Here is a 26,929-nt window from a genome sequence, read left to right as displayed (position 1 = left end):
CAGTTAGAAACGACTAGAAATGTTAAAATTAGTCTGTTTTATAGAGCAAGGTGAGGGAAGGAAAGCTATACTTTACAGATAATGACCAAGTTGTGTACGTGTTGGTTTATTCTTTGCAGTATTTAAATTCTGGAGCAGGAGGCCTCGCAGGTGCCTACATTCACGAGAAGCATTCCCAGAGTGTTAAGCCAGCGTAAGTATATTTGTATACTCACATAAAAAGTGCTGAGAAGTTTAAAGGGGAAAATATCTTCCCTTTGAGTTGAGATCTGAAAGTGAGAAAGTGTATAGATTCCTAGTCATAGACTATGGACATGAGCATCTATTTATATATGCAAGTATATATGTATAGACGCAGAAGAAGTTCTCTGCTTCAGAAAAACTCATTGGGCTAATATTTGTTACTGACTTCTAGCATCTGTGAAAAGGGTACTAGAAGTTCAGACAACTTGGTTATCTGACTTTGTTACCTCAGGTAGGTGGTTTTAAGACAATTTTAGTAAATTTTTAAAATCTTAATGTACATGATCACATCTTAAATGCATTTCCTCCTTCAAGTCTGCTGTGAGTTCTCAGCTAAAATATATAATCATAAAATAGAATGTTTATAGTATTAAAAACAAGCAACCGAATTCATGCCTGTGAGACTGTTTAACGTAAAGAGAATTTTTAACATCCTCCTTTGAAAATGGATTTTTTAAAATCATTTAAGTCTTTGGTTGGTGAACAAAATCAAAGACAATTTCACCTCTGTGTTTAATAGCTCTTCAGTACTGGTATGTTTTCATTAAAATTATATCCAGTGGTAGCGCTAGGAAGCATTACATGGAGATCTATGTTCTGAAAGACTGCATAATCCATGAAAAGCTGTGCTATTAACTGAGGTTAGCTGCATTAAAAAAAAAGCATACCTGTTAGCTGAAATGTTATATGACTGTACTCGTTCTACGTACATTAAGAACAGTATGATTAATACTTTTAATGCACTGACAAATGTAAACATTTCTTTCTGGCTGTAATGCTTGAAGAAATTTGCTGGCAAATTTATTTTACCTTGAAGAAGCCAAACTAAATCAGATTTCAGAGAGAAATAATATTATAATAAACAGCTTCACTGTACTCTGTACTGGTTTCAGACTGTCTAGACTCCCAGGAGATAACAAAATAACACTGATAAGTTCTTCTCAGTCACCCATAACAGAAAACTCATTAGGATGACATATGACCTGTTGTGAGCTGATTTGATCCTCACATGTGAACACTGGCAAAATATTCCAAATATCTGGATATTTCTTCTGAAAGTTTTTTCAGCTTCCCTGTTAGCCAAGTGCAGCCATTGCTCTTATGGCCAAACCTCTGGATCCTGGTTGTGGGGGGCTGGGAACATGCTGAACAGTTAAAAAATGTGGGCCAGCTAGAAACCACAGAATAGCAATAGAAGGAATGAATAGATTCTCAAGGGCTTTGATTTTTTTTTCTCCTTGATGAAATCTTGAAACTTCTGTGGGGTACTAGCTTGGCATTGTAGGTAAGAGCTGAAATTAGTTTTTCCTGAAACAGCTTCTTCATACATAGTCATTAACTTGTGTACTGAATCTGAATACTGTATATTCTAAACACAATTTCTTCTACAAAACAGGATTTTTCAGCCTGGGGCCCAATTAAGGATATATATCCAAACTTCCTGCATAGACCTTTTGCATTATTTAATCACAGTTATTTCATATTTCCTGAGATTTGATAATCACTCATCAAATTGTTTGTTGTTAATATGCCCCAGTTGCATTGCTTTTCTTTCTTTTCCACATCAACCAGCCATTTCAGGTCTCCAAATAAGGCGGTGAGACAAAGGAGAATTTGTCTATGTCAAAGTATTCAATTTTATAGCTGATTTAAATGCAGAGCAATTTGCTGTATGTTGTACAATCAGATAGAGTGGAATTTAACTGCTCTGGAAGTTGCAGGTTTTACATTGTAGCTGAAAAGTCTTTGGCTGTCATCTGAATCAAGGATGACACCCAGTGGCCAGACAACTTCATTCAAAAACAGAAGCACCAAACACTGTTTCTTTGCATCTCAGCCCACACATAAGCAGGTAATTAAATTCCAGTCCAACTGATATCCTTTTGTCATTTAAACTGTCTGAAATACTCGTTTCAACTCATGGCCAATATTATGCAAGTCACTTTACCCACCTATATAGATTTCTTTAATTTGTCTCATCCGTCACAGTTTCTGCAAGCTATTGACTAGGTAGTTATTTTTCTATTGAAATAATGTATTGTATTTTAATATAAAAATGTATGTTCCTACCATAATTCAGAGAGGCAGGCTCAGACTGTTTGCCAAGTGCCTTTGCCTGTTACTGCCTGAGGCTGGGGCAAAAAGGACTTTGGAACTTATTTAAAATTAAACAACTCAACCCAAAATTTTAGTTTTAAACCCCCATGCGCAGCTACTGCCGGTCACCAAAGGCATGTAGCTATTCTGTTTTAAGTTCCCTTTAATTCCACTGGTATGCCTTTGTTTATGCCCAGACTCTTCCTAATAAGAGGGGTGGAAGCAAATAGGCAGTTGCGTTGTAGCTGTGCACAGTTTCAGAAACTTGGTTTCCCCTCCAGCTGCTCCCCATCGGTGCTGTTCCATCCAGAGCTTGCTCCCTGGACAATAAAATATTTATTAGTTGCTGATTTCTATTAAAATGCAACTTGAGAAAGAGTTATTAATTTATTTAATAGCCTTACCATTAGCAACTAAGGCCATGCTGAAACTACTTTCTGCTTTTCAACTGCAGACTGAGGTAGTGTCAGGCTAACTGCAAACCTTCACAGCCCAAAACCAGTGCTGTTCAGTAATCGTAGAACATAGAATCATAGAATGGTTTGGGTTGGAAGGGACCTTAAAGATCATGTGGTTCCAACCCCCCTGCCGTGAGCAAGGACATCTTCCACTGGACCAGGTTGCTCAGAGCTCCATCCAACCTGGCCTTGAACACTGCCAGGGAGGGGGCAGCCACAGCTTCTCTGGGCAACCTGTTCCAGTGTTTCACCACCCTCATGGTGAAGAATTTCTTCCTAATACCTAATCTAAATCTGCCCTCTTTTAGTTTAGAGCCTTTCCCCCTTGTCCTATCACTACACACCCTTGTGAAAAGCCCCTCTGTGACATCTCATTTATAATATCCTGTCACGTGACAGCAGACAATGCCAATCCCACTTCTCTTCTTTATGGATATACAAGCTTCCCACAGGTGTTTTAAAAAGTTGGTAATTCACCAGCCTGGAAAAGGATTTATGCCCAAGAGCAAAGTTTGATCTGTAAGTCTGACAGTTGGAAGATGGAGGACACAAATGATACAGACTCATATGTCTCCTTGTTTTGTGTCGCTGCATACTGTCCCGCACTCTCTGGCTCATCTAGGGATAGCTATCTAGTACATTGCAAGGGCCATGGGTCTGAAAGTTACATGCTGTAACCACCTTAATTAACGTCTGTACCCATGTATGCTGGGTAGTCCTTTGCTAGTCCTCTATCTTTCTTCCTAGAGCAGTAAAACTGAATCAATCTGACATATATGGGTCCAATATATCCCTGTTCTCCCATGATCTCACCTCCTTTGAAGTCTCTTTTAATACTCAAATAGCTTTTTTAATACCTGCTCTATATATCACAATGCAATATAGTCTTGGCTAATTGTGCTAGAGTGAATTCTCTATGGGAAGACTTCAAATAAGACACCTGGAAAGAGCAGAGCTATGAAACGCTACTCAAACTCTTCGGTCAGTGCAGATTGATCCCGTGCCACCAAGTTTCCACATAAATGCAGTTATGTTGTGGAGGAGAGGTTTCAAAGACACAGAGAGCAATAAGGTGACCTACTAATGCTGACAATTTGCTTGACTATCTTTTTGCGCTCCAGAAAATTTTCTACATTTTTGTTTTATTTTGGGTTTGTTTGGTTTTTTCCTTCCCTTGTTTCTCAGTTTGTTCATTTATAAAAAGGAGGACAACTAAAATCTCCCAAGTAAGTTAGCTATTATGAAGTATGAATGTTTGTGAGCACCTAAGATCAAAGTTATAGGAGGAGTCAGGTGTGAACACCGTGTTTCTGCAGCTGTCAATGTGCAGTCAATTCGGCTCTGCTGTCGGCTGGTGTAAGGGACAGGAGGGGACAAACTTGTGGAGTCCTGAGGTAGGAGAAGGGAAATAAAGCCCTAGTCGGATCCCTGTAAGAAAAAGTAAGGCACAATTTAAAAAGAAGAAAGGGAAATAAATGTATGCAAAGCAGACAGGAGAATAATAATAAGCCTGAGCAGAGGATTAAATGAAAATTTTACACAGTCTAGCGTTTAAAATGAAAGGATTTGTCAAGACTTAGCTTAGCACAGACTAGTATCAGGTAGAGTTTAAAAATAAAAAGTTTATGTGACGTGAAGAAATGCTGTATATGCAGGAAGCAGCTGATGTTCAAAGAGTGTGTTGGCTTTTACTGTAGGATTAAAAAAAAGTATCAAAGAACAAGAAACAAAAAGGTAACTTTCATACTAGCTTTGAGAAACACAAGGTACCCTCTGACAATTTCTTCATCGGCAGAGGTGAGATATCAAGCCTTTCCCTTAGATCACTTTTGCTTTTGGTGAAAATGCCAGAACACAAATGGTTTCTTGCTACTTCATTATAGACACCTGGACAACTTCTTGGTATATGAACTTTTACCCTGGAGTGAGATAAACAAAAAATATGCTATTCCAGCTCCATACATCTCCCCCTTCCCGTTTTTCCCAGGTGCTCTGTATCCCCAGCCCGCCCCAGTGCAGACTCTCTCTGCCCAGTAACTTCGTTTTGCAAGAGGTTGCTCAACCCCTCCTACAGTTGGTAGTTCCAGCTGAGTTTCTCTTTAGTTATTTGCTTGATCTATGAGGAGATACCACATTATTCCTTTTTTAATTAGAGCAACATAATCCCCAAACTAAATAGCTGAAGCTTCTGTGAAACTGTTGAAAATAGTGTAGCTTTGGAGCAATGTGAGTTGGGAGCCAAGGAGAGCCATAAAAAGATGGGGGAGATGGTTTTACATCTACTGTATTGGAAAGAACTTAAGCTGCTCTAGTTTAAAATGCTTCTAGGAATAATAGACTAAGATGGTCCAACTCTCACTGACTCTTGGAGTCTATCAGCTCTGAGTATCTCAGCACCACCAAAAGTTTATTGGAACAGAGCACCCTGGCCCAGAGAAGGAGAGGACCTGGAGAAGCAATGCAGAGACTTCCAGGGAGCTGCGCTGAACGCAGCAAGGGGGAAAGACAGTGGTCACAGATGGAAGTGTACACGCTGCTGTTTGCAGAAGGGTTTGTCACGGGTCCTAGCTGACTCTAAATGAGGACTAATGTATGGATAAACTAGTCATAGAGCGCAACTTATGTCCCCCAAGTGCATAAAGTATCCTGTGCTAGGTAGAAATGACTGTTTCTTTGCCAAGGAGATGAGAACAATTTAGCTCCTTGAGCTAATTTAGAAACCAAAAGTTAAAACCTCCCTTGGGAAGAGACTGTTTAGGAATAAAGGCATTGGCTAATTAGGCTTAATTGCATTGTCTTGGGACAAGTGATTTATTAGGCCAATCTAGATCCATGATGAGCCTGCAGGGGTGTGTTCTCGGATTCACCAACTGAATGGCAAATATCCAAGAGCATTTTTTAACTTTGGAGTGACTGTCTGGGAAAAAAAGAGAGAGGTTAATGTGCATTCACATCATCTATTCCCATTCTCATTTCTCCAGCTCTGTACATCCTTTTATGTGGCTCCCATGATTGTGTCCTTGTTCTCTGTCAAGAATTTTCTATCTTCCTCCAAATCCTCCCTTGTAATTAAGCTGTATCTTCAAGCAATTTTGCTTCTTTTCTCATTATAAATAAACTTCTCATTCTTTCCTCCCTGAAGGTCTTCCCCTATGTTTTGTCATCTTTGCCCTTGTTAGACTTTAAGGTCTTTGAGAAAGAAGCTGTATATCTACTTGTAAACTCATGGGACTAAGTACGAGTAAATGTGCAGTATATGAAGTCTATCTCACCTATAGGATAGCTGGAGTGAATGTGAAAGTAATGTGCCTTTTTCATTCTGTGTGTGTACTCCCATGTTACTTAGACATTAACTCTCAGTTTTGAATGCTCATACCTCAAAATGCAGCCTATGGAAAATCAGAGGCACAGTTCCTGTCAAATTTTGTAAATATACAGAGCAGTGTTTTTATAAAGCATGGTGCTGGACTGATTCCTGCTTTTCATGCCTGTTATCAAGGCATCAAAATGCTAGGATAAATGGAAATAAACAAGTAAACAAAACACATAGCTTCTATGAGTCATATCTTATCCCAAACACTGTTTATAGCATAGGTGTGTTTGGCTGCAGAAATCTGCAGATATCTTAGGTGCAGATTTGGAGATTTTATGTATATTTAAATCTTTGCCCGACAGCTTGCTCTTTTGACAAAAACCCCACCAACAATATGAAGAAAAGTCATTTATAGCATGATGCTTGTCATAGCCTTTTTTTGTTAATATAGTGAGTTTACATGTTAGATCTGAGCAGATTCAAATTTCTCATGCATCTCTCCTTCTGGACTGCTCTGATGGGACATACACCACTTAGCCTGCTCTGCCGTGGCCCTTTCCCACTCCCAGCCTTGGAAACGAGAGGGATGTGGCTGCATTCCTTGCGGACGCGGCTTCCCGTCTGCCACCTCTAGTTTTTCTCATCAGATGGTGTAAGACACAACTGCTTCAACTCATGAAAGGTACCCAACAGGCTTAGCCTGATGGAAAGGTGAACGTAGCCTGGGGGCAACTCTTGCATCCCTGTTAACTAGCAAGGAATTGATCCCGGGCCTCTCCTCTGAGTCTGTATGGTTGCTGTGATTTTATTCCCCCACTTCAAAAGACGTGTGTTGTTAGCTGCCTTCTCTTTGTGCCTCAGTTCTCCACTTTGAGACAGGCAGTTCTGAAAGCATTTTGCTGTGTTTCGATTTTTTCCCAGTAACAGAAGGCTGAATGAACTTACACAGATGCAACACCTGAGCTGGTGTCACACACCTTTAAAGAAATGGAAAGAAAACGCTTGCCTGCCTTTTTAATTAGTCACAAACAGAGATGTTATTTCCCCTTTCATGCTTATCTAAATGTGTATGTTACTGTATCCACCTCACAGAACCTTTTACCCTTAGGGAGGAAAAAATTTATTTTCAACAAAAAAAATCAAGTAAATCTTCTGCCTTTTACACTAAGAGGTTGTTTACCTCTGTGCAGGGATGTGAGGGAACTAATGCAATTTTGCATTTGGGATTTCCTACTAGACATTGACTCACTTTCAATATTTGATCATTTTTCACTTTTCTACTTTAGATTCCCCCTTTTGGTACTTTCTATGAAGCTTTCCTCCTAATATTCTCAATTAAAGCTGTAGTCTACACATGTCCTTTAAAAATAAGATTTGCCCATGTTTTTGTACTAGTTCATTAGACCACGGTGGGAAAATGTTTCTCATTTTTCCTTACTGAATGTGCTTCAAGATCATTTTGTGCCTTGAAATTTCTCTAAGCTGAAAGTGCCAGCAATAGAAATTATGCTTTTGTGCCATTAATACAGTTACCTTTTTTCCCATTTGTGTCCCCTGGATTATATTCCTGTAATTGCCAGTTACCAGTTCAGATGGGGTCTCCTGCACCACATGTCTCCCAGAGCTATTCATGTCCCTGTCCTGGCTGAATACTTCTCAGGCTCTAGCCGCAGCTCTGAGATCACGCATACAGCTCATATTGTGATTCATATCACAGCCAGCACCTGATTCAAACCATAAGTATTCTTAAAGGTAATTGGAAGGTCGTTGCCCAGGTTAAGGAAATAATTCAGCCTCTTTATTAGTTGCAAAGCTGGTTTTCTGTGTGTGTGCACTGGGGGGGATTTTGTACGGGTTTTCTTTTTTTGTTTGGTTTACCTCTTGTGTTTGTTTGTTGCCACTTGTTCATGGGGTTTCTGGTCCTCATATCCGCTCTTTTTCCTGCCTGAACCTTCACCTCTCCAGTGCTCAGCCAGGAGAACATGGTCTCACCAGGGCACACAACTTCAAAGTTTTCTTTTTCCTTGAGCTCGCTTACTCTAACCTATTTCATAGAATCATAGAATGGTAAGGGTTGGAAGGGACCTTAAAGATCATCTGGTTCCAACCCCCCTGCCATGAGCAGGGACCTCTTCCACCAGACCAGGGTGCTCAGAGCTCCATCCAGGCTGGCCTTGAACACTGCCAGGGAGGGGACAGCCACAGCTTCTCTGGGCAACCTGTTCCGGTGTTTCACCACCCTCATGGTGAAGAATTTCTTGCTAATACCTAATCTAAATCTGCCCTCTTTTAGTTTACAGCCGTTGCCCCTAGTCCTGTCACTACACACCCTTGCGAAAAGTCCCTCTCCATCCTTCTGGTAGGCCCCTTCAGGTAGTGGAAGGCTGCTATAAGGTCACCCCAGATTACTATCTTATTTTAATATTTTATCTTCATTGTTGCTGTGAGCAAGCTACATCATTTCTTTTGCCCCCACCTCAGGTCCTTTCTTGCTAAGTCCAGCAAAGCAAGTCCACAGCCTGCTGTCCTATACTTCTTGTCCATCTCCACACAGCTTTGAGTCAGGAGCTCCTTAGAGATCTTCATGACATATACTGTTTTTTCTTGCCCACTTGCTTTAAGCCATCCTTCCTCTCACTTTCCACTTGTGAAATACTTCTTCTCACAGCTTTCTGTTGCTGATGGTAAGTTCTTGCTATCACAGTCACTACTCCTCATTTGCCATTGAAGTCATTGGCAGCGACTGCTGGCAGATGCCTCTTGCTGCCTCCTACTGAGTGGAAATTATAGGACAGCTACCGCAACAGGTTCAGTACAGGACACAGAACTCAGTGCTCACTCAGGAGTCTGAAAAGCAGTTTCCAGTGAGCTGCTGGGAAGGAAAATGTATCCCCTCTCTTACCCCCTTCCTTCCAGTTTCTTAGTTGGAGTGGCATCAAATCAGGCAGTTAATCACATCAGTGCAACTGTTTTGGGAAACTTATAGGTTCTTTCTGTCCCTTGGCATGAAAAACAATTCCTCAAAGTGATGAATTATTAATTTATTTAGCTGTGTACAGTTTATTTAACAAAAATCTAATAATTTCCTAACCTAATCTAGTTTTTCAGCATCCCTCTGTTTTCATTGACAATTTTCTGACTTTACTGTCTAGCAACCCATTGTAAGCAAGTGCAGAGAGGTTTGATCACTGTGGGATGGTGATCAGGGCTGCAGATGTAGTTAGTTTGACATGAGAACAAGACCATATAAGCTTCCTGATCTGATGGCTTCTCACCTGCTTCTGCAGTGAGGAGAGCTTAGGGGCTCCTGAAACCAGTGTTGGACCTTGTGCCAAGCATTTGACATACATACATTGGACCTTGTGCCAAGCGTCTGACCTGGTGTCAAACACATTTTAGGGCCCAAAATACCGGTAGTTTATGTGCTACTGAAAATTAGGGCAACTGCAGCCCTGTAAAGAAAGGTCACATTTCTCTCATGTTATCGAGTGTGGGATGAAATTTTGCCTTTTTGAGGAGGGACTCTTAAAAATAACTCTGAAAGAAACCCATTTCTGTTCTCCTTTAATGATTTCATGTCTTAGACTTCAGCTCAGTAAACTCCATGTGAGTTCTTTTCTCCCCGAGTGTTGTTTTGTGTTAGTAAATGTTTTGTAACACAACTACTGGATTCTGTGGCAACTCTGCTGACACTTAAAATCTTGAATTCAAATAATTCCAGCCACTGACATTAAAAAAAATAATAGATCTCATCTGATGTGGATTGCTTCTTGTTTCAGGCAAAGAGCAGAGGTGATAACTCTTACATTTTAGCTAATAAGGATTCTAGTATGATAAAGGTCTTGCGTTAAAGTTGTGATTACTGTATTCAAAAACAACAAAGACCTGAGGAAGCGCAATTTCCCAGACCTTAAAATTTTTATATTACAGTTCAGTCAGATCCATGTATTATTTAGAAATCTTAGATATTGTCACCTCAAAGATTCATTCAAGGGATTGAGGAGACAGTATGGTTCAGTAAATGCATCACAGTAATCAAAACCATCCAAGTCTCCTTTAAGTCAGAATTCACATTTAAAAGTACCTCTAGGAGGGATTGTTGCTCTTGCTTCTTGTTTAATTTTCTCTTTTTGAAACAGCCTAGAAAAAAACCCCTGAATTCTTAAAGAATGTAATATGCTGGTTTTTATCGTCATAATATGATTGGGAACTACTCAATACTTTATAAAAATCACTGAGAGCTTTATTAATATCTCTATGAGTAAATTGGATCCCTGCTTGATTTTTAATTTCTGGTGTTAGGCAGAATATTTGATTTCCTCTTAGTAAATGTGCTAACAAACTGTTGGCTGTATTCCCCCTTTTCATGTATCTGGTATTTGGCTAGTAGAAGTGATATATGAGCACTTTGTGGCAATAGTTGTTCGCAAGCTGATTTAACAATTTTTAATTCAACTTCATTAGCCTTAGAGGGGTTGTTTTCTGTGAGATCTTTTCCCAAGATTTAATTTAGGCTCCAATTTTGTCTGCCACTTGATCTTACCTTTCTTTTGCCTGATCATGGCGAACGAAATTATCATCCCTCATTGCAAGCGCCTTGGAGGTTTGGCGGAGACCTCTGTGCGACTCCAAGGGGCCCTGATTGGATTCGCAGCATTGCAGCCATTTCTCTTTCTCGTGCCCTGATCACAGTGACTTGTTTCCTGTTACTGAAGTGAACTCAATCTCCTTTTGTTTTCACCTGGAGGGGTAATATGGAGGGACATGTTGAAATTGGTGTATTCCCACTTGCGTTGAGTCTAAAAGACTAACAAGGAAAAAATCAATTCAAGAAGAGCGTGTGTACCCTCTGTCTTCAAACACCTATCAGCTGTAAATCACCTTGCACTTGATTGACCAAAGAGCCTAGGTTTTTCACCCAGGAGACTCACTACCTGTGGGAACAGTTGCACTGAAGTCCCCACCGCGGAGAACAGCAAAGCTCGGGGAGCTGAGGGCTGCCCAGCTACGTTTAGAAAAAGGATGATTACCCAAATTTAAAGTTTCTTAATTCCAGCCATCACAGCTGCATAGTTAAGTCAGTGCCATTGTTTAGATTATGATGCTGTTTTTCAGGATTTTGGTCTCGGCTGTTCAAATTTGCTGCTAGGCAGAAAGTGAATTTAGCTATTTTTCAACCCAGACAAGCCTCAAAATAGAGGAGAAAAATTGTCTCCCTTTAGATGGTACTGAAAATGCAAGCTACTTAACAAGAGAAAAATGTCATGCTATTAGCCCCTAATACAATCATATTACTTTGGTCTTTTGACAAAGTAAAGCCTCATTGTTATTAAATATGAAAAGTTACTACTTTCACAGTAGCAACTTTTCATAAGGAGTTTTGATTTTTTTCCACTGAGTTCTAAGAGACTGGTCCATTAATAATGTATGACATTGCTCAAAAGTCACATATGCTTAATAATTAGGAAACATTTGTAATGAATTGAAAAGGGTAAGGAAAGCATCAGAATACATACAAGCCCAAAACTACAGAAGTCTGAGGCTAATAATTACCTGGGCTTCAAAAGCTTTTCAAATTCTAACCACAGATCCTACTTAAAATTAACAGCAGACGTTGCACCGAAGAGAATAATGAAAGAAGTCCAATCTTACCATTTGGAATAAAATCTATCTAAATAGATACAAGGGAAGAAGAGGAAAAAAAAGAGGTTTTAAATATAGCTTCTGGCTGTCTTGTCTTTTCTGAAGGCCAGTGAGAGTTAGGTTGGCTGCTAGCTCCCTTAACACACACCTCCCCCCCATGCAAATCCTAGCCCATATATATACACTATGAAGTACACTCAATAACTGGCAGCTTCATAGTATATGAAGAATTTCACCTACACAGGACGGTTAACATCTTTGAATTCTCTATTTCAGTGGTGAAACTGGGAGTCACTTCTCAATTATTCTTTGTTTTGATTACACAGACCCCTCTGCACCACACCAAACATTATCTGAAATATTTTTCTCCCTTCCAGCAAGCTGTCAGAGCAGGACCTTGCTGTGGTGCCCAGTATGGAGAGGATGGAGTTGCAGTGGAAAATATTGTCCATCCACTTGGGCTTCAGTTTTGTTTCAGCACAGCTGTAAAACACTATGCAGAATTAAGCTGTAGGAATATTGATTTTTTTCTTTTTTTTTTTCCTTGACATAAGTGCCAGTTAGGTGACATGGATCAAAACAAGTATGAAATTCTGAACTCAGCAAAAACCTGACTCTGGAAACAACTTTTGAGCCTGAGAGTATAATTTGGGGAAAGGCTGAGAAGAGGGGGATAAAAACCCAGTGGCATCAGCCATTACCTTCAAATCACCTTTCCCTAGCTACGTTTCAAAAAGTGCAGTATAATACACTCCAAGGAAATCTTGTTTCACCATTCTTGCATGGTCCTCATTACTAAGTATGTGAAAACATTATAACGAATACATTATAACGAATACATTCTCACCACTCACCAGAAAGGCAGGGCAGTACTGAGCAGCATTTCTAAGGATGAGGGCTTGAGGCGTGGAAAGACTAAATAGCTCATCTGTGATGAGACAAGTGTCTGGTAGCAAAGAAAATATTGAAACTCCTGCTAAAACTCTAGCCAGTGAGTCAAAAATTTGCTATGTAAAGCAATGAAAAGGTTTTTTTCTGCTTTCTTGGAGGAGGGGGTCATTCTTGCTGTTTATTCTGATTTTTGGCTTTGAATCCAAAGAAGAACAGCCATGCTCATGTGCTTGCAATAAAATTAATGCAATAAAAATTAAATTAAAACATATAAAAAAATTGCAATTAGAAAACTGCAATAAAATTAATGCAGAGTAGAATGCAAAGACTGTGCCCCAGCTGTTGAGCCTGGGGATCAGGTCTGTGCTCAGAGTTTGTAGAGAGCTGTTTGCAAACCCAGATATGAGTAAATGAGCTTAACAGGGGTGGTACAACTGTTTCTGTGAGTTTGCCTTCTGGGATTGGCTTTTGTCTGAATGCAGCAGCACTGGGAGATGCTCCTGCTCAGGACTTGAGTCCTGGCTAATTTTTCTATGTGTATCATGCTACGTGGAGCACAGGACACTGGGGGAATGTACTTCAAGGTCTGGAACGTAACTGTCATTTGAGCTGGAGATTCATAGCTGGATGTAAGGTATGTTAAGGAATTTTTTTGATCTTTAGGAGACGGCTGCACTGCTATTTTTTTAACCTGCCTTTTGAAACATGAAAGCTGGGCAAAACTGGACTCGGGATGTGGCACCAGTGGCATGGCACCACCACACTCTCCTAGGCAGCACGATGCTGGTCAAACATGATCAAATATCTGTGGCTGAGGTCAGATGTAGCTTGTTCCTAGATTCACTCTGGCTCCACCCTCCAGACTTTCTGTATTCTTTTGTAGCCTAATTCCTAGGACCTTGTGGGTTGTTTATCTGACACATTTCCTACTGATGGAGTGATACTGGAGACACAGCTAACCTCTGTTCGCTAAGGCTGCATCACAGTGTAGTGTGCCTCTTGGCTCTCTGTTCGAGGCCTTCAGGGTGTCATGAGAAATAAGCACAGGAAATGGATGTGCTAGGGATGTGCATTTCAACCAGTTGTGCCACGGATGTATAGGGCTGCAAGAAACTGGACTTACTGTTGTTGACCCTTGCATTCCATTCCCCACAGGAGATTGCCTCTGCAGACACAGCATAATATCTTTCTCAGTTCTCTGTAATAAACTTTAGAGCGCAGGGAGATGTCTCATTAACTCCTGAAATCTGATGCTTATTTGCAGCTAGAACAGTAGTACAAACACTCAAATATTTGCCAACACCTGGAAGTTTCTGCAAAATAAAGCAATATATAAATGAAGAGTTTAGTTACATCGGCTGCTTTGTGGACAGAGTCCGCCCCAGAACTGCCTGTTTAAGATTTAGCTTCATTCACAGTTTCATAAACATAGCATGCTTTGCTGGTATATGTTTCTAATATAGATATAATCTAAGTAATAAATACAAAATTTCTAGATAGCATTGTGACCCGATGACGGAGGGAAGACAAAAGGTTCCATGCCCAGTGAAATGGGCAAATGTAATATATAGTGTTACTAATTTCACAATGCAATCCTGTTGTGGCTTTTCAACACGCTTTCTCACAGACATAAAATGATTTCTCACGCAATAGAATGACAGGATACTTTCAGTACATTGCCCTGGATTGTAAAAGTTGGGCCACATTAATCGTATTTCCCTGCTTTCTCTATCAGTACTCAAGAGTTTCTTTTTTACATTTTTCTTGCCGAGAAGGGAAATGAGACCCGTGTTGCTTCAGGCTGTAAATTATAAATGAGGAGCATGATCATCTGTAACTTCGAAGCAAAGGTCAAAGGAATTTTTTTGTATTTTTCCTGTGTTCTTTAACTGGATCTTCTTTGATGTTTACACTGCACATACATCATGATCATTATATCCTGTGCTCTTGCATCATTAATGCAACTACAAACGATAAGGCTCAAGATATGAACAACCAGCGCTTCAGTCTAACGCAGGCAGAGATGAAGGAGGAAAATCAGCTAAATAAAAATACTTATTGAAGGGATTGTTCCCTGGTGTAAATGCGCTTATGGAGCGTATGACTGAATAAGAGGATACTGTTCCTTTCCGGAGTCATTTTTCCAACCCAGCAAATCTTTGTTCATTAGTTTGTAAAATAAGAGAACATTTTTGGAGGAAAATAGGGCATTTGAATACCTTTCAGCAATATTTCATTATATGCCTACTTGTTTCATGAAGTTGAGCAAGTAACAATTTGCTTTAAATTTTATGTGTCATATTTAAAAACTACTTCTCTGCATAGACTGGAAAGCTGTGGAATTCCCTAGGAAAGTCTCAGTGCTGTCAAACCATGAGGACGTGGGTTTTATTTGAGGGATAAAAGAGAATAATACGTTATCTATTTTAAAATTTATTTTAGATGTGAGCTTGTAAGAACATCCACATCTCAGAAAAAGCCACAGCTGATCCTGTACTGATTTACTCTTCTCTTTGGGGTGCTTGCAATGGATTTGATGTTTGCTTTTGCTGCTGGATGGAGTGATGTTATCTGTAGGGGTGGTCCAGGAGCAACACTGCTGGGCAGCCTTGGAGGCCATGGGTATCTGGGACTGGTGGCAGGATGCTGCCTGGGCACACACTGCAATCTGGCCATCGCTGGGATAACCATTTTGAGTAGTGCTGTGTTAAAACAGGACAAGCGCCCAGTTTGGATGCATCTACACATAAAGGGCAGTGAGGAGTAAAACACTATTCTCAAAGGTTTATAGTGGAACTTTTGCAAAATTAGACCCTTTTCTCCCCAGACACACACTTTGCAAAATGGATTTTATCTGCACTGAAAAGGGTGTAACTCTACAGTCCAGTTACTAACAAGTTTAAGGTGTTTTTAAACACAAGCACTTCATATAAGGCTTTTCAGAGCCTTCCACATTAAGCGTTTTGCAAAGATTATGATATGGAATTCAAAATCAATTTAGATCTTGGTGCCTTTGTTTTTGAAGCAGGAGTAATCAAAATGGTGACTGCATTTCAAAATACTCATTTTGCATGCAGAGTAACAACTCTTTAATAAGAAATTTTACTGCAGTATCTTAATGTGCAGTTTTATTGCCTATTATTTTCAGCGAGCATTTATAAAGCCTTATGTTTGGGTTTTAACACCTTAGCTATTTCCCACCGTAACAGGTTGAAATTTGGCATAGCAGTGGCAACCTTCATTTCAAAATTTTCACAGAAAATTGTAAACAGCAAATTGCTAATTTGTAAAGATTTTGTTAATTTCAACACTTTGAAGCCTGTCAACTTAAATGTCAAATAATGTGACATCCATATGGACCATTAGATCAATGAGAGTGTAGGACCAGAGCTGCCTCAAAGTGCACATCCTGGAGTGACACCTCTGAAGTTCTAGAACAGCCAAAAGGAAAGAAAAAAAAAGAAGCAGCAAATTGTCAAAGTTGTGGTAGGAAAGGGCAAGACAGCTAAAACTGTCTTCAAAAAAATCCTTCATTCTGTCATTTTGGAGAAGTTCTGAAGTTTAGGTTTCCAAGTCGCAAATGTGGCACTGCAGCAGAGGTCTGGTTTTAAGCCAGCTTTAGAGTTATCAAATTTTGAGCATTCACGATGCAACCAGAATGCTTTTCATCAGGCTCTGTCTGGATAACATTCTGGCTGATGTTTATTTTGTCTTTCACCAAGATGCGGTCAAATTGAACACAGCATTGTTTTCTCTTTGCTACAGAGGAAAACTCCAAATGTGATATTTCCGATGGATTCTTTTCTGTTTAAAACTTTTGGAATTCATGGAATGTGTGTGTCATTGATATTAGTAGTAGGTTGTAGTAACATATACTATTCAGGCTTTATAGTATAATGTTCTATAATGTTCTATATATTATATAGTTCATATTAAATAGCCAGAATATCTTTTATGATTCAAAGCATCAGTAACTGAGTCACTTGGGCAGAAGATGCATTATGGTTTATTTGGGGTATATTCATTTTGGCAATGTAATATCTCATTTGAAATGAATGTATATTGCACTATTGATTTTCATGGGTCTTAGAATAATAAAAACATCACACAGCAATAAAGAAAAAAGCATACTTTTTCTGTGTACACTGTGTTTGCATGCAGTTCAGAGCCTTTCACAGAAGTAAACATAAAACCTATGCTGTTATATAAAAATACGAAGTACTTTATTTTACACCACGGTGTAATGGTATTCGCATAACTGGTCTTTAACTCAAATGTGGTCTTAATTCTGCAGAGCTAAACTCTTTTAAGCATACTGCAAAGAAGTCCTCCTACTTTAGAAAGGTGCAATGCCATTCTTTTTCTATGTTTACTTCCAGGAAGGCTGATCTACCACGAGGTTTACTTTTAGATATTTTTTTTTTTTTACTATTACAAATTTTGAATACTTGCCAGGCTTCACTCCAAGCTCTGCTCCCTGGCATAGAGAAAACTAAGCAAAGTCTCGGAAGAAATGGTGTCCAGTAAGTAGCTTCCTGGAGACCACAGACTCCTTCCTGACCTTCTAAGGCGGCAACTTTATAATACTGTAATAGCATTGCGAAATTTCAAGTAGTATCAACGTTATTAGTCAAAGATATTACCATATACTGAGTTAAGAAGTACAGAACCCAAGGGAGGTGGGGAGATACTCCTTGATTTTCTAATGCTGACTTTATCTGCAGTACCTTGGGCACCAGGTGATCCAGTACATTGAGCTGCTTTGGAAAACTGGTTATAGCTATGTCCTTGAACGTATTTTTCAGCAGATATGATAATGTTCATACTGTAATATCATCCTAATTTAAAAGCTTGGATAATGATTTTCAAAAAGTAATTGATTTTATTTTCTTTGGTTTTTTTTTTCTGGAAATGATCTAAAAAATCTGCTTTTTGGGTTGAGCTGGTTCAGTTTTTTATTTTTAAGAAAGATTTTTTTAATAATAAGCTCAGTTTAGGAGAATTAAAGTTTACTCAGAACTCACATTGTGGTCTCACCGTCAGGAAAAGGCAATGGCCGCACAGTCCTTCTGAGGCTCTGTTCTCTGTCTGCTGTCCACCACCAACTCCTTTTCTTGGTGAAACAAAGTCAGATTTTATAACACCTTTTAGCTTTCAATATTCATTATACTAAGTTTAGGGGATGGGGTTGAATTTAATTCTTTGGAACAACTCCTCAGAAGTATTTCTGCTCTATTTTTCATTTAGTGAAATGAATTCAGACAAAACGGATATCGTTAGAAGCCAGTAGTTAATTGAAAGATGTGGCAGATTTTATCAGCAATAATTTAAGACAAATTCCCAAACAGTAATATTAAATTTTTAGTGCCAGGTATTTAAATAACTTATTGCTTTTTTATGTCATTGTTAGAAAAACTATGTATTATTAGACATGGATATACTTCTTAATCGCACTTATATATTTCATAACTCTCAAATCTAAAGATATTATATCAAGATTGCTATTAATTTACTTTCTTTACACAATTTTAGGCTAATTGGCTGGTGGGGTCATGACTTCAAAACACGATTCCTCATGGAAAACAGTATGTACTTTAACACTTTCAGTTTTACCTTATTTGATGTATTTATGTATAATCAGCTTCACTTTCATAGTAGTTTGAGTAGAAAGAATAGAATTTTGCATTTCCTCACTAATGTTCAAGGTATTAAGTTAAACTCATCCCAAATGCGTAATACAATGGAGTTAACAAAACAAGTGTGGAAAAAAATTTGCTCTCTGGGCATATGGGTCTGACTGTCTGCTTCTAGATATTATGCTGAAACACCTTCAAAGTGCAGATGTCAAATATGGGTGAAAGTTTCAAAATATCTCAGTGAATCAAACACATAAATCTCTGAGGAGCGAGGATCTGCTATCATTCACTTGGGTAATATCTTACTTTAGGACTAGTTCCACTGGAATTAATGAGAAACAAAAGTAAGGAAACCTGAAGTAAGCCGTGAAATACCACTAATGTTTCAGCATCTCCAAACCCCTTGCACTAGCAAACGAAGAGTTATAAGATAAAACCAAACCTGCTCCGAAATAGCTAAATATTTCTTGTCCCAATATGAAATGAGGCCTCCATTTCCAAATCTGACAGCTAGAATGCTCATCTCCATTTTAAAGTATGGCAGAGAGAATATCCTGAGGCAGCAGGAGGAGAAAGGACCATTTTTATTTGATTGGTTGTTTTGTTTTTAATATATTTTTAATTTTCTGTGGCAACCCCTATTGATGTAACTAATAGCCTCAGTCTGCTCTTTGTTTTCTGACCAAATGTAAGAGAGTGGCACTATGCAAAGCCAGCAGGAGACACGAATTGCCTGGAAATACTGTTAGAGGAAGAAAAATATTGTTTATTCATTTCCATGGGCAATTTATAGGGGAGAAGTTGGGCCATGATCATTCTGAAATTATCCAGTCTGCAGTGCATGAAGAGCATCTCCTCTGCAGCATCCTCTTGCTCCAGTGCTGTAGCATGAAATATAAATAGTGACACAGAACTTACAGTGAGGCTTTATAGATTTATTAAGTAGATTTTGTGAAATTTCACAGCCTAAAGTCAATGCAACTTCTCTACGTGGCCTGAAGCGACACTTAACTGCACGTGCAGTCGCCTACGTGCCTCGTCAGCTTAATAAAGCTGAGGAACCCGATTCCCTGCTCGTGGCAGCACTGCGGCTCCGCGTGAGCGTGCAGCTGCTGACTTGGAATTTCTCTGGTTTGTGCCAGTGTTAAAAGAGCTTCAAGTGCGAAGGTGGTTTTAACACACACCATTTAAACAAATTAATTGCAGTTCTCTAGTTCCCAGGAAGCTGCTAATGAAGTCTTCCACAGGATAAAATTGGACTTGTCTCGAAGCTAGAAGTATTAGCTGTGAATAGATTACTATTTCCTTTTAATGACTGATTCCTACAGGCCACATCAGTGAAATATTTTATTGCGTGAGGACGGACTTCAAGATAAGGTCCAAATAATTAAAAGGAAGAAATCAAAAACACTAATATAAGTTATTCATTTTCCAGAATTGCAACTAAGTGAAGGAATTAATGGATTTCGGTTATCAAATCCTCCAATTTTACTGGTCTGTGCTCTGCAAGCCAGTTTAGAGGTAAGAAATTGCTTTACTTTGAGCCTAAATTTAAGAGTATAAAAATGTTAAATTAACATTACATGTATTGTTGCTGTCTCCCTTAAAAAAATTTGCAAAAGAACCAAAAAAGTGAAGGGGGGGAGGGGGGAATGAAAAACAAACAAAATGACCCCACAACCCTAGGAGACCAACGCTTTTAATAAATGTGCTCATCCCTTCACTGTTGTCACAAACTTTGCTGTTGGACTCAGTATACCTGAGGTTCAAACCTCCAAACCTGACCTCTAGCACTGTGTTTGTCCCAGTTTTTAGAGGCTGGTTACAAACAGCAGCTTTTCCAGTAGAGATTTTCAGGGCTTGCCTCAGTGCAGCTCATGCGAAGGACGCTGTTCCTGATCCTCCCACGAAGGAATCACAGAACTCTGAAAAGCTGCATCCAGAGTTGCTTCCACATAGATTTCCCTGGGCAAAACAGACATAGCTCCTTTACGAAAGAAAATGAATGCGGCCTCTTGGTGTCCTGGAATCTAAACAGTGGCTCAAGGAACCTTTCCTCCGCTGTAGTCCCTTTTACTACAAACTGAAAAGGCAGAAGCTGTCTGTGAATGCTTCCTAGAAGGGGAATTCACGAGTGTGGTATAGCTCCCGACTGGGCTTTATTTCACCTTGTCATCGTTTTTTTGGCAGCCAAAGCTGCAGAGCCCAGTCTCTGCCCCACCTCTATACGAATCGCTGAGATCACGGCTGTGGAGAGGGCAGTTCCTGCCACACAGAGCTAATCCTTTCCTGGCTAGGAAGGGGTGACTCATGTGCTGAAAGCCCTCTGATCCACCTCGGAGAGCACAATTCAGCCCTGTCTGTAGGCATGCGGCTGTCCTCCAAACACCTCGTATCACGCTGCGTTTCGTACCTAGACGTAGCAGCGTTTCTCTTATGGACGGTTCACCCCTGAATTGCAGGACTCTAGGTCTTTGTGGCTGAAAAGGATGCTTTTACATAGATTTACCTACTATATGTTACAAATGCTACTGTATTAAAATTTTTCCTAAGCTGCTTTTCAAGCCAGCCTTGGTTAGCAAGGTTTTGCCATCAGCATAAATGGGAGATTTTTATTTCTGCTAGAGTTCCGCTAAAGCTTGTGTCACAGCAAAGCTGGTGCTGGAACAAAGAGCAATGTCCATATACTTTATGTCCGTCCTCTTTATTTACTGAAAAAACAGTATCTTAAGCAAACAAAGTCAGAAAATTGCCAGTTGTGCTTTCTCCAGCTTACATGTGATGCTGAAGGACTGCAAAGGGCACAGCAATGCTTCTTGTTCTGCCTGACAATTTATTTTGTTAGCCCTTAAACATCCAATATATTTTTTTAAAACTTTATGTGACCTTTGAGAAAAGCTGAAAGCTATTCTGCTATGACCCAGATTGTCAGTGCTCCAGTTTGTGTGGGCTGATGTCATTTAGCCCACTGCAGGGAGCCTCAGACAATGAGGGCTGAGCAGTTTCCATCGCCTCCCCTTTCTGTGCCTGCATTACCTTTTGGCACAGCCAGGATTTCCCAGTGCTAATTGCTCTAATACAGTGGGAAAGAGAATAGTTTTCGTGTCTGGCAAGAGATGGCTAGTGAAATTGCATGCCACCTTCACTGGGACACATTAAGCAGAAGGCAGTGTTTCCAATGGAAACAATGAAATCTGCAAGTGTTAATGCACGTTATTCCTCAATAATGCTTAAAGTGACTGTTATGGCTGTAGCAGCTCCCTTTTATGGAAAAAAGGGGAACTCTCTACAGCTGCATTTAAAAGATCTCTTTCAAAAATTTCACCCAGGAGGCCAAATATTCCTTGCACAAAGCCTGAGCAAACAGATTTTCGCGTGCAGCCTGAGGAGATCCGTCCTTCATACTGCTGCAAAGCCCAGAGGAATAGGAGACCGTTCTCCATTTTGCCTCCAGTAAAGTGCTGAATAGTCGTGTGTGTGCTCTGCCTGCCTGTCTGGGGAAGGAAGCACCTCTAGATTTTTGTACAAGTACGAGACCCTCTGGTCCTCGTCGCATTCATTCCCATGACTGCACAGTCTCCATGCACAGTCTGTCTTACAGCAGCCATATTTTGTGTGACAGAAAAAAAACATGTAGGGTCTTTTGTGTTGTGCAGAGTCTAATGACTGCGATAGAATCATGGAGTAATACTTGAGGTATTCTACAAAAGAGTGCTTTCCAGTTGCTGCTGGAAACCAGACTTTGTTATATTTTGAGCAGGATTTCTCAGTTACATCTTTATACACTCTTCAGGTTATGGTAGAAGTAATCTTAAAAGTGTTACTCCTTCAGTATGCAGCAGTGATCTTGGGAGTGAAGATCATGGATTTTCACACAGGACCTCTGCCTTGCCTCCTATTTTGCAGCTGCAGGCAGTGGAGGCACAATTGTCCATGAGCAGCGATATGGCATTTATGTGCTAGAATCTGATTTGAAGTGACTATGGGGTACCAGTAGATCTATATCTTGTCATCTTTTCCTGAAGCTACTTGCATGGGAAGAAGAAGAGGGGGTTTTTGGGAAAGGCAGGCGTGAATTGCTTCCGAGGTCACATTTTCTGTTTTTCCCTGTAACTGAGCTTTTCCAGAGCACAAGCAGAAGCCGTCGCACCTACTGTCACACCTTCTACTCCCAAACTCTTCTGCCAAATTTTTTTGTTGTTGTTTGTGTGGCAAAGTTGTACAGTCATTTTTAAGCAATCACTTTTGCAAGTTTAATGTCATTTTGAGTTTCTGCAGCTCCCCTGTCCTTGTTGCTCTGTAAGAGAACAGAGCTATTTAACCAGAATCAAGTAAAATACTTTTTCTTCTTGTAGACTAGCAGAGACAGTTTTCTTCTTGTAGACTAGCAGAGACAGAACCTGCGACCCTGACTATATCAGACTTAAAAGGTTAAAGTCAATATGATAGTGCAAATTTAGTATTTCCAAAGACAAGAGTTTGTAGCGCAGTCATGATATTTGAGTCTTGCCCCTTGGCTTTTGTTACCTGACGTAAATGCAAGGGAAAACTTGCATGTGATTTTGAGTTTCTTGCAGCCCTGTTGAATGTATAGAGAATTTATGGATCCTCACCAGATATGCAATCTCTTAACAGGCTGGTTTTGTGTGCAAATTCGTTTATGCAGATATGGATATGTGTAAAACTTTAACAGTAGACAGAAATGTCTTTCATTATATAAAGACATTATCTATAATGTCTGTCTGACATTAACACTTGATTCCAATGATAATATGTATAGAGAAATCTGCGACCTAGTAAAGTAAGAAAGGCAAAGTTTGATCCCTGTATTACCAAAATAATTTCAGCTATTAAAAAGCTCAGAAATAACCTTAGTCTTCTTTACTTCCTTTGTATTTTCTATAGCCGTGCATTATCATTCTATTGATTCAAAATCATTACAGGTTTTTGGTCAAACTACAATGAAAACATTGCGAAGGAAATCTGTTTTACTCACTGGTTACTTGGAATACCTGATAAAGCATTACTACAGTGAGGATAAAACAAATCCAGAGAAGCCCTTTGTAAAGATAATCACACCGTCTCTGACTGAGGAAAGAGGATGCCAACTCACGCTATTTTTTTCCCTTCCAATCAAATCTGTGTTTAAAGAGCTGGAGAAGAGAGGAGTAGCTGTAAGTAAAACAAAACTCACCTTATGCACTGTTTTGTGAACTTATACCACACCAAAGTAATAATTTTGATTTTGTTCAAATATAGTCTTGTATAAGGCCAAAAAAATTTGGGAATGAGGAAAATTGCTTACATAACAAGTTCAATTTTTAGTTGTGCAAATAATCAAATAAGTAGAGTTATTTTATAAAATATCTGTTAGTCTGTATATTGTCCTTTCTCTACTGATTTGTTTCCAGTAGTTCTGTGAGTAGCACCCAGGAGTCACTACTGAGGTTAGAGCTGCTTTATGGATGCATTATGATGGGGGAGACATTACGGATCTGAAGCTGATGGTCTGAACAGGAAAGATAGGAGGAGAGAAAAAAGGATAAATACCAAATCACTGGAAAACCAGAAATATAAGTATGTCAGAGCTGTCCAACGCAGTGTACTGCCTACACAGGCCTCTCCCGTTCAGTGTGCTTGTCCAGGTGCCCTGTGGTGGGTCCAGGCCCGAGGCCAGAGACCACAAAGAGGAGATCTGAGCCACCATGGGCTGCTGGCAGTCAGCACTGCTCAAGGGATGCTCACCATCCTCAATGTCACAACTCATACACCTACAGCCTGGTGATGAGAAGGAGCTCTGAGCCTCCACCGGTCTCTTTTCTGACCTGCAAATGGCCAAACCCTTGCTCTTTGCGAGACATTGAGGTGGAGAAATTAAAAAGCTGTCATTCCCTTAGAGAAGTGTTTTAGCACTCAGAAGAAGAGGCCGCTGAACAGCAGTGCCACGTAATGGCACTGTTACTGGTAAGAACTGCTCATAAAGGATAAAAGCTGGATTTAAGACTCTATATCTGGTGATTTAGAAGTGCTGGGAGGTGAGGCGGATAGTGTAATGCTGAATAAACGATATACAAGTTTTATTTCTGCTGGGGACTTGTGTCCCCAGGGGGCAACTCTTCTAGGCTAAATAAGCCGCTGTTTTGGAGCTGCCAGGGAATTCCAGGAACTCCTGCTTTTAAGAGGGCACTGAGCCTTATGCTGTTGGCTTGTCTTCGTGATGCAGTAATATGCTTCAAATATGAGAGATTATTCTATTCAGCAAAATGTTTAAATTCAGGGAAGGGGAGAAGAAAAATACTGCAAGCCCTGTGACATTACTTGTACCTGTAGTACAAGACACTATCATACCGGCATGTTCCTGTTTTGTAGTGGCTTTTTTTGTCACCTATGTGCCACTTCAACTATGGGTTGCTATAGGCATGAAGATAAATCATAGGGATACATAGCTGGTTTGGAGCCCCTCAATGACACAGCTAGACTCCTGCCCATTCTGAGCCTTGCATCTTTTTAGGCAGCACACTACTCTTCTTGCTATGGTCTTCATAATAACCCTACACACAGTAGTTTTCTAGGGGTCCCAAAGTTTTTATATGTGTTTTCTTGTTGGTCTAGTAATTCTTTCTCGAAGACAAGGGTGACATTTAAAAATTTAGTCTGACAGATAAATATGAAGTGACCTGAATTTACTAAGTGTTCCTTTTCTGTTTTACAGTGTGACATGCGAGAACCAAACGCTCTTCGCATTGCCCCAGTTCCTCTCTACAATTCTTTCCATGATGTGCACAGATTTATTGAAATCCTCGGATCTGCAATTACATCTTCAAAACAAACAGCAAACAGTATTGCGCTATCTGGTTCTTATTGATGGTTCAGCTGTATCTTTTAATCTATTTCTGACTAAGATGCATTTATCCCGCTGAGCGATTCTTTGCTTCGAGTAGACTGAGCTATATCCTATGCAATTTGCAAAAAAATGACTGTGCTTGAATAGTTATTTACAACAGACATAGTTTTATTAAAGCTTATATTTCCACTCTGCTTTGACTTTGACTTCATGAATTAGTTTGCTTTGTGTATTTTAATGGGGCTTTTCTTAAACATTTTATGTAGTTTGATTACATTAGCTTTGAGAAACATGGAAAAATTGCTATCAACTAGAACAGGAATGAAAAAAAAAACCTTCTTTATTATAAAAATGATGCATAATAAAAAGTGGAAAACAGACAAATCACCAACAGTTAAAAGATACTGTCCAATTTACATTTTTAATTTATCAATTCTATTTGAACTACATGGTACAGTTGAAAAGTAGAAGTTGAACAATCAGTTGTTTAAAAACTGTTAACTGCTGCATACTGGGTTTTTCAAAAGGCCCGACATTTTGAAATTCTAGTTTAATTAATGATTTAACTGAAGCAAGAATTTACATTGCAGATACCTTCTTTGGTGTGATAGAGTTGGCTAAACCAAAAAGTATACTCTTCATATTTCTAGGTAGTCATCTTGAAGATGATAGGCTTAAGAAAGCTGAGAACAATTTTAAGTTCATGTAAGTCAGGGCTGTATGAGCACTTTTTGCAATTTTAACAATGCTTATTTTAGATTAGACAAAATTAACTCTGTCCTGTTTAAGCAGCAGCAAAATACCTCATTTTTAACTTAGGGTGGCTCAATATTTACAGAGATTTGTACTAGACGGCTAAAAGCAATGAAGAAAAACTGCTTACATTTAACCAACACTTCACCCAGAGTTGTTTGAAGACATCAATTGCACCTTGGCATAAACGGCAACTAAGATCCTAAGTCTGTAGTTATTCAGCGCACACACTTTTTCAAAAATCAGCTAAAACTTTCTTTCTGATGATACTCAATGTGTCTGATTGTTGGTGTGAGACACTTAGAAAATTACTTCTGATAGTACTTGTTTTTATTCTACTTCAAGGGTGAGAAAGTATTTGGGGAGAGAAGTGAGGACTACTCGATTTTGTCTCAAGGCCATTTTTGCTGGTTCAAATTTCCACACTCTTTAAGCATCTCCTGCTGCACAGGGAAACCCAAGGGCCTTCAGAGTGCATACCTGTGCTCTAAATTTCCCCCAAAACGGGTGGTTTTAAAACTCTTGTTCCAGTAATACCTATTTCATTGGTTGTGATGTGTAGGGGAAAGCTAAAAGAACTGCAAATAAAGCATTTGTTGGTACTTTTAGCACCTGTGTGAAGAGTAAGAACAACTGCTTAAACTGGAATATTGTTACAACCAATTGTCATCAGTTGGAAAGCTCTGGCTCACTCAAGAGGTTTTGGTTACGTTGATGTCATTGCTTGTTAATTCAGCTGAGACAGTGTCATTGTATTGCAGACCAGGTATCGGTATTTCAGTGGCTGTGGTTTTCGTTTTATATTTGCATCTGCAGCACAGCTACTTTCATATGTCAAGTGACATGATCTTAGAAAAGGACCATTTTCCACAAAGTGACTATTGATGAAAAAAGCAATGAATATAAAACTGTGATGGTCCATAGTGTTGACAAGGGTTTTATTTCACTGCCAGTGGCTTTGAAGCACTTGTGCTGCTGTACAGCTCTGGCTAACAGTCACTTAAGTCTTCCCTATAAAGTTGGGGAAACAATATAAATCCAGGTATGACAC

At 39.5% G+C, this 26,929-nt stretch overlaps 1 protein-coding gene across 8 annotated transcripts in view; it reads left to right on the top strand.

Moving 5' to 3' along the window:
- The window catches only part of KYNU (kynureninase), a 61,623-nt gene extending 36,298 nt beyond the window's left edge, over positions 1-25,325 (top strand). For all 8 annotated transcript variants that reach the window (XM_075429638.1, XM_075429637.1, XM_075429636.1 and 5 more), the window contains 5 exons: positions 120-193; positions 18,178-18,230; positions 19,717-19,802; positions 23,225-23,455; positions 24,994-25,325. In XM_075429638.1, the coding sequence (XP_075285753.1) occupies positions 120-193; positions 18,178-18,230; positions 19,717-19,802; positions 23,225-23,455; positions 24,994-25,146 (597 nt within the window). In that variant the 3' untranslated portion in view covers positions 25,147-25,325. The remainder of the gene's footprint in view (positions 1-119; positions 194-18,177; positions 18,231-19,716; positions 19,803-23,224; positions 23,456-24,993) is intronic.
- Positions 25,326-26,929: the final 1,604 nt, after the last annotated feature.

The sequence above is a fragment of the Opisthocomus hoazin genome, chromosome 9 (genome assembly GCF_030867145.1).
Source record: "Opisthocomus hoazin isolate bOpiHoa1 chromosome 9, bOpiHoa1.hap1, whole genome shotgun sequence".
In the NCBI taxonomy this organism is placed as follows: domain Eukaryota; kingdom Metazoa; phylum Chordata; class Aves; order Opisthocomiformes; family Opisthocomidae; genus Opisthocomus; species Opisthocomus hoazin.
This window is presented reverse-complemented; position numbering and strand designations above follow the sequence as displayed.